General features: G+C 44.6%; 1 protein-coding gene across 3 annotated transcripts in view; it reads right to left on the reverse strand.

Moving 5' to 3' along the window:
- Fam81a (family with sequence similarity 81 member A) overlaps nt 1–13,500 on the reverse strand; it is a 58,922-nt gene that overhangs the window by 34,222 nt on the left and 11,200 nt on the right. Inside the window, exons 1-3 of one of the 3 annotated variants that reach the window (XM_031344956.1) lie at nt 10,961–11,063; nt 7,316–7,412; nt 6,050–6,323 (exon numbers count right to left, since the gene is read on the reverse strand). In XM_031344956.1, coding sequence (XP_031200816.1) covers nt 6,050–6,323; nt 7,316–7,326 — 285 coding nt within the window. In that variant the 5' untranslated portion in view covers nt 7,327–7,412; nt 10,961–11,063. Of the gene's footprint in view, nt 1–6,049; nt 6,324–7,315; nt 7,413–10,960; nt 11,064–13,500 lie in introns of those variants that run through there. The other 2 variants (XM_031344957.1, XM_031344955.1) reach the window with 2 other exon arrangements.

A 13,500-nucleotide genomic window follows, 5' to 3' on the forward strand; every position in this document is an offset into this window, starting at 1 on the left:
TGTGCAGGTGTATGTGTGTGCAGGTGTGTGTGCAGGTGTGTGCGCAGGTGTATGTGTGTGCAGGTGTGCACGTGCACGTGCAGATGCAGGTGCATGAAGGTGCCCAGGAGTTTGAACCGTCTACCCTCTAGTACAGCAGCTAATAAATCTCTGCTATTTGAGCCTGTGGTGATTTGTCATAGCAGCTCAAACTGACTAATGCAGCCATGATTTTTTTTTTTTTTTTTTGAGGAAGTTTGGCTATACTGCAGCATTCTGAATGCCTCATCAAGCTTCTTCATTTTAGATGTGTTTGGACAGACGTGCTCAGGTTTAAAATATATCCAAATCCATATAACTGACATCCCACAGTGGAATCTTAAGTTTCTAAATTTCCTTGCTGTTACTTCGACATGATGCATAATTATTACCAGCGACAAGAAAGTAAACATTCAGATACCCAAAGTAAATTTTCTGCCCAAATTAGATTTTATTCAAGTTTTCCACCTCTACAACAGAAATCATTTTTTCATCTGCAAAATTTGTATACTCTAAAAATGCATAGGAATGGAAAGAAAGAGTGCTGTCTAGTTGAAGCCAGAAACATCATTTCATAAAATGTATTTCAGACGGTATAGAAAACAAACTGTGATTTCAAATTCACTACACCGCTGAACTGAGCCTTTGTTTTTGTTTTTTGGGTTTTGTTTGTTTTTGTTTTTGAGACAGGGTCTTGTGTAACCAAGGCCTGCTTTAAACTTGCTATATAGTAAAGGATGACCTTGAATTCCTGATTTTTCCTGTCTCTACCTCTCAAGTGCTAGTATTACAGGCATGCACTTGCACACCCAGTTTCTGTTGTATTTGAGATCCAATCCTGAGCTTCCTACATATTAGGCTGCCTCTCTATCGACTGAGCTACATCTCCAGCCCATAGAACTCCGAATTTTCGAAGCTAAGCTTGAAGTGTTACCCTCTGGTTGTGCAGTCAGTACTTGAGGGATGAAGACTGGAGAATCATAAGTTCAAAGTCATTCTCTGCTATCTAGCTACTTCAAGGCCAACCTGGGTTATGCAAGATGGTGTCTTAAATACAAACACACAAAGAAATAAAAGTCCAGGGTTCAAGATGAGCTCCCAAGGGGCAAAATGGAAAAGGGAAAGGAGTACATTGGGGAGTGGGAATGTTTTCCGCCTCAGCAGTCCTGCTGATGAGCTGACCAGTGTGGGTCACTTTTAGGACTCACCTGAAAGGGAGGCACTTTGCATTTGCAGCAAGCAGACACCAGCCTTCACTCTCAGCTGAGCATCTATTCATTTCATAAGCCTTGTTCTGGGTTAGATAAGGGTGCACCCCCCCCCCCCAAATCAGTGTTGAAGAGCATGGGAAGCAGACTGAGTTACAAGGACAGAACCTTCAAAAGTGGATCCTGGACCTTTTTTTAAAGGACCTGTGGAGTCTGGGGGGCAGCTCAGTCACTGAAGTATTTGTTTGAAACATGAGGACTTAAAGTTGGTCCCCAGAATCCATTAAAAAAATCTGGGGCTGATGAGATGGCTCAGCAGGTAAGAGTACCTTCCGAAGGTCACAAGTTCAAATCCCAGCAACCAACCGACATGAGATCTGACGCCCTCTTCTGCTGTGTCTGAAGACAGCTACAGTGTACTTATGTATAATAATAAATAAATCTTTAGAAAAAAACTGGGCATTTAGTTAAGTAGTTGTAATCCCAACCCTGGGGAGATAGGGACAAAAGGAGCCCTTGGGCTCACACGTCAACCAACCTACCCTACTTGGGGAGCTCTAGGTCAGTAAGAGACCCTCAGAAAAAAACAAAGAGTTATAGAGCTTGAGGGATGACAAGAATGATCACCCGAGGTTGTCTTTTGGCCCCATTTGCTCTCACGCCCTCCTACACACAAATGCATTACCACAAGTGTACACACACATTAAATAAAGTCCTATTCTTTGTAAGTCAGCCACTCTCCGGTACTTTACTACAGCAGCACAAATGGACTCAGATAGCCTTACAAACTGCCTTCCAACGCTGCTTCAACAATGGGAAGATGAATAGGACAAATTTTTACCTGAGAAGCTCACAGTCTGTTCTACTTACAAAATGCCTTACCTCACTTCACCCCATTCACCAACTCGAAAATCTACGTGCTTGGCAGAAAACACAGCAACCTTGGGTTAGTTAGTAATCAGACAGGTTTTAGGCCACCCCACTAAAAGCATAAACCATAGAAGGGGAAAACAAGGTGAGGTGGACTTAACTAACATTAACATGTCCATGCCGGCAGGGGAAGAAGCTCAATGGGAAAGGGCATTGCCTAGCATGTGCAAAGCCCTGTGTGTGCTCTCTCTGCTACACAGTGAGTTTGGGGCCAGCCTGGGACATGCAGGATATTGTCTAAAGAAAAGAGGTGGGGAGGGAGGGGAAGGAGGGAAGGAGGAAGGACAGATGGATGGATGGATGGATGGATAGATGGACAAAAGAAAGAGAGAGGAAGGAAGAAAGGAAGGAAGGAAGGAAGGAAGGAAGGAAGGAAGGAAGGAAGAAGAAACAGAGGGAGGACGCACATACATGAAAGACTACTTGAAGCTGGGACTGGGCTACAAGTTTTCCATGAATTTGGAGAAGGGATAATGGCAATGTACTAAAATTAGATAGTGTTAATGGTTGTGCAATCTTATACATTTACTAAAACTCATTTAATTTGTACACTGGTAGGTGGATTTTTGTGGTAAATAAATTATTCTTCAATAAAGCGATTTAAAAAAAAACAAATTCAGAGTCTGGGAGATGTAATTCAATTAGCTTGTGCTGACCTAGCATGCACAAAGCCCCGGGCTCATTTGGTGCTATAGAAACAGGGTGTGGTGGTACACACCAGCAATCCCAACACACAGGGGGCAGAGGCAGAAGGTCAATCCTAGGCTACTAGGAGCTTCAAGGCCAGCTTAGGCCCTGTAAGATCTTGCCTCCAAACAAAAAAGCAAAAACAACAACCTGGCTAGAGAAGCAAGATTAAACACAACCCCCAAGAGGAAAGAAAGGTGTGGCGCTCTACCTTTTATTCACATTGCTGAAAGTCACATGTGAAAGACACCGACCTTGTGTGGAAATGGAAGCCCAGGCCATGCCTAATGTGTCACACTGAAGCTTTCTGAACTAAATTGCGTGGGCTCTGCGGTTATTCAGAATTAGAAATAAATGTGTGAATTCTAAGGATAGACCATCTTGGCCCCGTCTGAATTCCATGTCAGAGCAAATAAAGGAGTGTGAAAAGCCATTCAAATGCCTAAGCCTGCAGAATAAATACAACATGAGCTGTCTAGTCATTTCGGCCCAGAAGCATTTCCTCTGGGAGGCACCCAGGGCTGACCTGGTAACAAAGCTACTAACTGTCTTCAGGGGCGTGAAAGAGGTTACAGGAAAACTTTTTGTCTAATTCTCCACTGAGAGCCAAACAAAACAAAGTGATTTAATAATCAGCAAGGTAAATTTAGAATAAACACAAACAGCACTGACAGTAATTGCCATCAAATACTGCAGTAAGTTTAATATAACTCTGCTATCCCTGCAAGCAGTTTCCTTGGTGATTATTAAGAATAGACAAACCAGGGCTGGCAAGATGGCTCAGCAGGTAAAGGTGCTTGCTGCTAAGGTTGATGACCTGAGCACAAGCCCCAGGTCTCACATGGTGGAGGGATAGAACTGACGCCTGCAAGTGCTCTCTGCACCATGCTACATGCATTCACACATGTGAACACACATACACACACAAAGAAAAGCTATAATTTTTTTTAAAAAGGAAAAAGAAGAGACAAGGCAAAGCATTCTTTTTGAAAGATTTATGTATTTTTAACTTATGTGGAGAAGTATTTTGCCTGAATGTGCACTTGCATGTCTGGTGTCTGAGGAGGCCACGGGACTCCTTGAAACTGGAGGTACTAGAGGTTGTCAGCCACCATGTGGGTGCTGGGAGCCAAACCCAGGTCTTCTGCAAGAGCAGCAAGTGCTTTTAAATGCTGCACCAACTTTCCAGCCCTGTGGTGCACAGTCTCAATCTCAGAACTTGGAAACAGAGAGATCAGAAGTTCAAGGACAGCCTTGGGTACATACTGAGTTTGAGGCCAGCCTGGGACACATTAGATCCCGTCGTAACGTAAATCTGGGGTGGAGGGTATATCTCAGTTGATGGAGTGCTTTCCTAGCATACACCAAAGCCTAGTTTGGATCCCCTGAACACCACAAAACCATGCAGAGTAGTACACACCTGTAATCCAGCAATTAAGAGGTAAAAACAGAAGTATAAGGAATTTAAGGTAATCCTTAGTTACAAAGAGGTCAAGGCCAGCCTGGGCTACATTACTAAAAATATCTAGCAATAATAGACAAGATAGACAGCTCTGATCTACTGCCAAATGCCTGAGGTTCCAGCATTTGTGAGACAGAGGCAGGAGGACTAATACAAGTTGCAAATTCAATGCCAGCCTTTGCTACATGGCGAGCTTCCATCACAAAGTGGGGGAAAGGCTGGAGAGATGATTCAGCTGGTTAACTGCAGGCTGTGCAGACTGCTGGACTGAGTTTGGATCCACGGCATCCATGGAAGAGCCAAGTATGGTGGTATGTACCTGTAATCCCAAAGCTGGGAGACAGAGACAGGCAGATTTCTGAGGGCTTGGTCAATCTAACCAAAAAGGTCAGTTTCAGAGTCAGTAAGAGACCCCGTCTCAAAATATAAGGCGTTGTGAAGTGGGAATTTCTGGTTTTGTTAAAGACTCAGTCGTGTCATATGATGTTTTTCTGGAAACTATCTTACGAGAGGACGCCTTACTGAAGAATTCACATGAGAGGATGTTTTGCTGAGAGCAGACGTGTGGTGTTTTTCTGGAACCTGTCTGGTAAAAGAGTATATGACGGTTTGCTGGAGTAGACACTTGAGAGGACACATGATATTTGGAAAGAGTGTGAGCATAACCCAACAGACCACGGGTGATGCTCTTGCACTGGTTCACTTCGCAACTCTTTGCTGATCTTCACTGGTCTTGCTGACGCTGGTCTTTGCCAACCACCTTCTGGCACTGGTTTGTCTTGCTTTCTTCACTGATCTTAGCTTGCCAGGACTTCATAGAGAGAAAAGCACGGAAGAACTTCTGGGGGTATTCTGGCTGCTTCGCTCCTGGCTGCCTCTTGCTGCCTCCACCTCTTGGTTTCTTCTGGATTAAGCTGCTGCTGCTGACTCGAGTATTTGCTAAGTGGACTGGATTGCTGACACCAAAGACTGGAATTGCCCCAAAGAACTATTTCTAAACAGGTCCACAACGCCCATTTCTTATTAACCTTTCTTTTCCCCTACCTCTGGTGGGTGACGGGCTAGAAGGGAGGTTGAAGCCTTTAAGAATCCTTATTAAAGTAGGTTTTGAAAAAAAAACTAAGCCTATAATATTACAATGGATAGTTTGTCTACTTGGTACAACCTAGAATCACAGGAGAAGAATCTCAGTGAGGGACTGTCTACATTGGGTTGGCCTATGGGCACGTCTGTGTGTGTGGAGGGGTGGTGTTTTAAGTTAATTGATGTGGGAAGAGCCAATCCACCATGGGTGGTGGTGAAATCATGGAGAAGTCAGGCTGACTGGCAAGCAGATCAGCATACATGAAGTCGTTTCTCTTTACTCTTAGCTGTGGATGTGATATGACTGGCTGTCTTAAGCTCCCGCCTTACCTTCCCTGCAATGATGGACTGTTACCTGGAATTGTAAGCTAAAATAAACACTTTGTTCCCTAAAATGCTTTCTGTTGGGATATATTATCACAGCAATAGAAATGAAGTTAGGACAGGTGGTGAGCGACAGGAAGAAACCGAAAGCCAACCTCTGTTCATGCATGAGTGGGTGAGTACACATACAAGTTCACACACGTATACATACATGAGCATGCACACACAAAAGCATGCATACAGGACTGTGTGACAGCTGGGACTCAGATTTGGGCAACCTGACATGGACCGGGGTCTTGGGAGACGAACACGATCCACTGGCTTGCACACCCCTTACCTCAATATCCCGATTCAGTTGCTTCACAATGGCGGTTATGTTTCTGATATGCTCTTCCAAGAACAGCCTGGCTAAGCGGTCACCTCCCCCTTTATTCTGCATCTTCTGCAAACTGCTGACGATGTCATCTTTGATGCGGAAGGCATGCTCCACCAGTGCTGCTGTGGTTTTCTCATGACAGAGGATCCTGTCTTCCAGCTGCTCCACCAGACTCACAGAAGAGTAGGGCGCCATGGTCAGGGACTGGCTGTGTCGGGGCATGGTCTTCACTCGCCTGCAGAAGGGAGTCACATTTTTGGAAGATGCTGGGGAAAAGATAGTCTTCCAAGCCAGTTTTAAGACTCCCCAAAGAAGGAAGTACAAATTGTCTGTCGGCACAAACTAAATGGGATGCAAGGAAAAGTTTCTACCCAAAAGAGTTTTCTTTGAGAGCTAGACAGAATCGTAAGGTGACTGTGCCCATGGGATTAAGTGGGCTTCCGGCAGGCTCTGTGATCCCCAGGAAGCAGGAGGCTGGCAGGATGGACATACCATGGCTCCCCTGTATTAGCTGTGATAGCCAGATCAAGCTGACCCCAGAGGCCTACAGCCTCCTTCTCCCTTCCCCTAAAGCACTGCTTATGAGCCTCAATGCCTACAGGGGCCAGGCAGTGTCAGAAACAATGGCCAAGCACCACACAGGATATAATCAGGAGGGCTGGGACTCTGGAGAGCTAGCTAGTATGTCCCCTGGGGTACCATGATTTTGTTCCATGCATAAAAAGACCATCTGGAAATGAGGTCTGGTTTTGGTGTTGTTTGGTTTTGTTGTTGTCATTGTTGTTTGCTGTCAAAAAAAAAACTGATATTTCAAAATGAACCAGGAAAATCAGATGTGGCTGTGAGGTTGCCTCACCTTTAAATGGTGGCTTATTTAGAAAGAACCTATGATATGCGAACTGTGTGATGTATTTCTGTGAGCAGTGTTTCCCCACAAGCATCCAATATGCGACTTCTGATTTCAAAGAGCTAATGGGAACATTTGTCTCAAGTTCCACAGTGGTTTTACTGTTGGCAGGAAGTTCAAGTCCATTGCAGAGCCACCATGAAATCTCTCCCTTTTGGATCCTGAAGTGGACTACAGGAGCCGTGAGGGGGATACAACAATGTTCTTCTTGCCCTTAAACAAAATGATCCTTTTCAATGTAATGGCCACAAGGCGCCATCTTTCATGATCTCCACACCCTCTAGCAATCCTCATGGGATTGGTGGAAAGAAAAATTATACCTTAGATGCATATTTTCCAGATAGTATACCCTTCCTGGTTGACAAGAGAAGGAAGTACAGTGTCCTGTTGGGCCATTTTCTTCTTAATAATTCACATCTGTTGGAAAAAAACCACAATAAGTGCTAAATTATTGGACAGATTTATACTTAGAATTTAAAGCACCTCAAACTCTGCTTATTTAAGCTTCCAGGAGGCTCATATGTTCTGTGGGAACACTGATCAGCTGTAGCCATGAGTGTTTTTGACTTTACACATGAAATAAACAGCAAATGTTTCCCAAGAAGGGGGAAAGAGCCTGGAAAACCAAAATGCTTCTGAAGTGAACACTGCCAATCCTTACCAGACAGAGCAGCAAGGACCATCAAATGCAGTTCCAGAAGCTTCCTCTTTCTCCATCTGCATCTTGAGCTTGGAAACTATTTTTCCAGAGGTAAGACCCTCACCTCATGTCTCCTGAAATCCTGAGGCTAGACCCTAGATCTTCCTACAGGCTCTGCCCCCCCAAGTGACACCCCCAGTTCCCAAAGCAATTTCCTTAATAGATTTCAATCTTGTACTGATCTGTAGAGATTTTCAATAAGCCATCTTAGCCAGTCTGATCTGAGTGAGCAATTATCACATGCTTCTAAATAGATTGAAAATAAAAATACTGTATGTTTAATGGAAGCTGATTTGGGGGAACCTATCTACCCACCAAGAGAATGGCATGGATATGCTTGATTTAAAAAAAACACTTCATTATAAAATATACCCATTCATACCAAACCTTACATATGCACAATATTTGGCTGTCACAACTCATCAGAAAACTGGAGTTTTAAAAAGATTTTAGAACTTAGGTCTCTCAAGCCTGTAGTTAATTGGCTTAAAACAATGAGTGCTTGGTACCCACGAGCTGATTCGGTAATTAGTCCCATTCCAACACTGGATAGAGAAAGCATTTCTGATTGACACCATTGTTTTGGCATCAATTCTCCGGTGTTTTATTTTTAGACTTTCAAACTGTGAACATTTCACTTTCCCAGACAAAGAACTTTAAAATTTAAACAAATTGCATTTAAAGGAAAAAAAAGTAACTCATGTCAAACAAGCTATGATGTTCAACCAGTACTTAGTCAAAGTTAAGAACTTCTACCATTTAGACAAAATAGAATTAAGCCCATGTAGAAGTTTGGAATCATAGAGCATTTATTCTTTTATGGTTATGTGACACTTCTGTGAGATTTTCATTAATGACATAGCCCAACTTAAAACTCATTTGGCATCTATTAGGAGCCATCACGATATCTGGCATCCCGTCAGACTGCGGGCAGTGAAGAGATTATCAGTACAAACCTATGACCAAATGTAGACGTTCACCATCCCCTACACAGCTGACACCACCCACATGCCTGAGCTACAGAAATCTCAACCAGATGAACTTTGGGAAGGAAGGAGGACATTCCTGACTACGAGACAGCCTCAACTCTTCCCTCTATCTGCCACTGACTCCATGATCTAAAATTCCCTATGGCACGAGTTCATAACAGACATCAACATATGCTTGGGGCCGGTGACCTTTCATGGATGCTTCAAGAATCTGTTCACCTGTTGAGTCACCTGGTTGGCTTGCACTAGGACACTTTGCTACAATAGTGAAAGGGATCTCTGCTGTAGCCAAATAAGAGGCTGATAACAAATCACTAAATAAAGTCCCTTTCCAGGCGGCAGTTCCAGACTTTCCCATGGTCAGCTCCAGGGCTCCTCCTTGACTTAGGCATCTCCATTCATCAATTGGCCAGATCTCTGACACAGTGGCTCTACAGCCTCATCACACAGGTCAGGGTCATGTGCTGTTCTGATTGGGTCATAATTCCCCGAGGTTTGCCTTTATTTGAGGGAAGTTTTGTTCGTTGGTTGAGTCGAGGTTTTGCCACCCTTGGAAGCAAATAGCCTTAACCACTAGGCTATCCAGCCAACCCTCTTATCTTCGGAGTGTGGGGGATCCTGAAATGTTTCCATTCTTTCTACCACTGCCCCAGTGCTATGCCTACTTGTCCTCCAGCTTACTATGGTGAAAAGCCGTCCTAACCTGGCCTAGCACAGATGCCTAAGCCAGGAGACCCAAGAGCAAACTAACCCCCATCCTGCCAAGTGCACAGGCCAACAATTTCCTGTTCTCTTTCCTATCTGACCCCAAAGGCACTTTTCTCCACGCACAGACTTGAATAGGCTGGAGGCTTCTTTGGGGTTTGTTTCATTGCCTTTCCTTTTTTTTTTGTTGTTTTTGTTTTGTTTTGTTTTGTTTTGTTTGTTTTTTGTTTTTTGTTTTTTGTTTTTCAAGACATTTTTTTCTTTTCTTTTCTGACAGCTTCATGTAGCCCAAACCGGTCTTGACTTCACTACGTAGCCAAGCAGGACCTTGAACTTGCTCCTACCTCTGGGTGCTGGCATTATGGATATTCACCACCACGCCTGGTTTACACAGAACACAGAAATCCAACTTAGGGTTTTGTTATTTCAGGCAATCATTCTGCCAACCGAGCTATACCCCCAGTCCCAGCTTGAGACTACTTTTAAATGCTATGTCTGTCTTCTCTTTCTCTCACACCCCACTCTGCTTCCCCTGTGCTGGATTTTGGATTTGCCTCTGTGGTGTGAACGGTCAGTATCTGGCTATTACCACTTTTGAGGAGAGAAGGACTGGGTAACTCAAGCCAAGATGCCTAATTGCCAAAGCCAACATATCCAGCTCGACCAGACCAAGGGAAGACCACTACAAACAACCATAGTTGTCCATGTTCCCAAAGGGCCTCAGACAACAGGCTAGAAGAAGAAATCATTCCTGGCTCCTTTGTAGACAGCTTACCTCCCCCATCCAAAGATCAGAAGTTTGAAAACCAGGTAAGCTATTCCTGGAGAAAAAAAAAATCCTGGCTCAACATATTCAAGAATGGAGGTGGCGCCGGGCGGTGGTGGCGCACGCCTTTAGTCCCAGCACTTGGGAGGCAAAGGCAGGCGGATTTCTGAGTTCGAGGCCAGCCTGGTCTACAGAGTGAGTTCCAGGACAGCCAGGGCTACACAGAGAAACCCTGTCTCGAAAAACCAAAAAAAAAAAAAAAAAAAGAATGGAAGTGGCATTATGGTTGGGAGGTGGACTATACATGGTCTGTGAGGCATGTGTGTCCTCACAACCAAGACACACAGCTTTACCTATACCTGGGCAATGGCAGGTGCCTTACATTCACTCCTTGTCACTGCCTAGATCCTACATCACCCTCAGAAACTCAGAAAGCCCCTTCCACCACCGTGGAAAGAGCAGGACAGAGGCTTGTTGTAACAATAATGTTGTTGGCTTCCTTGTTTGACATGGGCTCTCTCAATTTTGTCCAAGGCAGCCAATAATTTGCTATGGAGACCAGGGTGGCCTCGATCTCTCAATCTCCCAGCTTGACTGGGTGCTGAAATGACAGGTGTGCTCCCCCCTCTCCGCCCTGTTCTACAGTACATTTTAAAAACAGTAGAGAGATAGCTGTCAAAATGTAACCAATAGCATTAAGCATATTTTTATTCCATTCTTATTTTTGAAACACTTTAATAAGCATGTTATCTTCACAATTACAAAAATTCGAACAAGCACTTCTCGAATAAAACAATGAACCCACCAGCAGTAGCAAGTGTAGAAACTGTTCACCTTAGGCTGTAAGAATGGAGAAGCAAGCCTTGCTCTGGGTATGACTCGATTAGAAGAGCATACCTTCTCACTCTCCTGTGGGCACATTATGACACCTGAGCCTGGTGCCGCAATCACAATCACAGCTGTGACTGTGGCCTGGATTACCTGCCCATGGGGGCTTGGACATATGGCACAGCTACAGCAGCTCTGAGGTGCCACCCACAGCATTTAAAAAGGCCCCTTTCCACTGGGGGTGATGCACTTATAAGGTCCCAGGCAGGCATTTCCAGTGCCTCCTATCAATTGGCTTTGAATCCACTGGGCAAGGCTTGTTTTCTTTTTTCTCCATTCTATTACATTCAGGACGGGAATGCCATTGCGCTAGACAGGTGAGGGAGGATCTCTGCGTGATTCACAAAAATTGAGTTTCCGAGGGCTGGGGCTATAGCTCAGTTGGTAGAGTGTTTGCCAAGCATGCAGAAGCTCTGGATCCCACCCCAGGAACAGCAAAACCCACTGTGCTGGGGCGCACTTACAAACCTAGTGCTGAGGTGGAAGACAGGGAATCAGGACTGTTCTAGGTCATTCATGACTACACAGTGAGTTCAAAGCCAACCTAAGGTACGCAAGACCCAATCTCTAATAAAGGGGCCAGGGCTGGAGAGAAGGCTTAGCAGTGAAAAGCATTTGTTGCTCTTGTAGAAGGCCTGGTTTCAATTCCCAGCATCTACATAGTACCTCAAAGCCATCCATAACTCCAGCTCCTGAGACTCCAACCCCTTTCAATTAGCTAGGTCGTGAATGTGGTGTGCATACATAGACACATGCAGGTCGAACATCACATACATAAAACGAAACTTTTAAATCTAGAATAAATATATTTTAAGAAGGTTTAGAATGCTTAAAATACTTCCTTGGCCTTACAAGCAAACAGTGAGCGGCCTCTGTCAGGTCAGGTGGATTCACAAACAAACCCCCAGAGTGCAAGAAACAGTTGGTGGTGGCTGTTAGCCCACTCACCAGGGCTCAGAGTGATACCACTGTTTTGAGGAGAATCCCTGCAAAAAACACATCAGCTTTGTTCTCGTCTATTAATAACAGCTATTTTGAAATGCTATTTGAGTCTCTATTGTTTATTCGAACTGTTGGTGGATGGTATCTTCCCGACTGAGGGGCTGTGGGGCAGCAGGAACTGAATCCTATAGGAATCTGTAACCCTTAGGAAGTCAGGCATTGGGCCTCTTCACAGATGCTCAGAAATCCGGGTTCATCTGCTTTTTTATTTCTCTAATGGGGAGAGGTCAGTCTTTTTAACCACTGAGGTGTGTGATGATCTAAATAAGAATACCCCCATCGGCTCATATGTTTGCATGCTTAGTCGCCAGAGAGTGGTCCTATTTGAGAAGGATTGGGAAGTGTGGCCTTGTTGGAGGACGCATTTCACTGGGGGTGGGCTTTGAGGTTTTATCTATTTATTTATTTTTATGATTTCTTTCTTTTTATTTTATGGGCATTGATGTTTTGCCTGCATGGATGTCTTTATGAGAGTGTCAGATCCCCTGGAACTGGAGCTATACAGACAGCTGTCATACGAGTGTTGGGAATTGAAACTGAGTGCTTTGGAAGAACAGCCAGTGCTCTTAACTCTCAAGTTTGAGGTTTTAAAAGTCAAGCTGAACCCAGTCTCTTTTTCTCTGTCTCTGTCTCTCTTTCTCTTTCTGTCTCTCTCTGTGCCTCTGTCTCTGTCTCTGTCTCTGTCTCTCTCTCTCTCTCTCTGGCTACAGAGCAGAATGTAGTTCTTAACTGCTTCTCCAGCACCACACCACACCGTGCTTCCTGCCTCTATGATAATGGGTTAAGGCCCTGAAACTTAAACAAACCCTCAATTAAATGTTATCTTTTGTAAGAGTTGTCGTGGTCATGGTGACTAAGACAGTGCTCTACCCAAGTGGCATATCAGTGACTGACTCAAGATGCCCCTCCAACTTGAGTGTGGCAGTAGCCTTCAGGTCACGTTGCAGGGAACCCATGCACTCTTGCAAGTGTGCAGCCACACCCAAAGAACTGTCTTAATATTACTTTTCCCAACAGCTATATTTGGTGACTTTTCTTTCTAGCATTAGCGAAGACACATTACCAAATGTTAAAAAGGGAGTCTGCCAAGAGCAACAGCAAGAGCAGAAAAAATATTATTAAAATTGGGTATAAACTCTCTACCTACACCCTCTCTGCAACAGGGTTCACCCGCAGGCGGGGAAGGCACGACTTCTGGTTCTCGCGCAGGCTGAAGGCTGGGTGCGTGCTTTGGCTTCTCTACCCTGCCTGACTTTCTAACTGAAAAGCTAAGGGTGGGGGCTTGGAAGAAACCCCAGCCTCCAGCTTCATGCCCTTGTCTGGACACTCGGGCAACACCACTGCCCTTCTCTGCCTGCCCCGGGAACCTCCTTCCCAAAGATCCCCTATCCGAAGTGACATTAATACTCTTAACTATTTAGAGAGTGCAGGGGAGGACTCTTGAGCCCTTCCAGG

The sequence above is a fragment of the Mastomys coucha genome, unplaced genomic scaffold, assembly GCF_008632895.1.
Source record: "Mastomys coucha isolate ucsf_1 unplaced genomic scaffold, UCSF_Mcou_1 pScaffold23, whole genome shotgun sequence".
Lineage (NCBI taxonomy): Eukaryota > Metazoa > Chordata > Mammalia > Rodentia > Muridae > Mastomys > Mastomys coucha.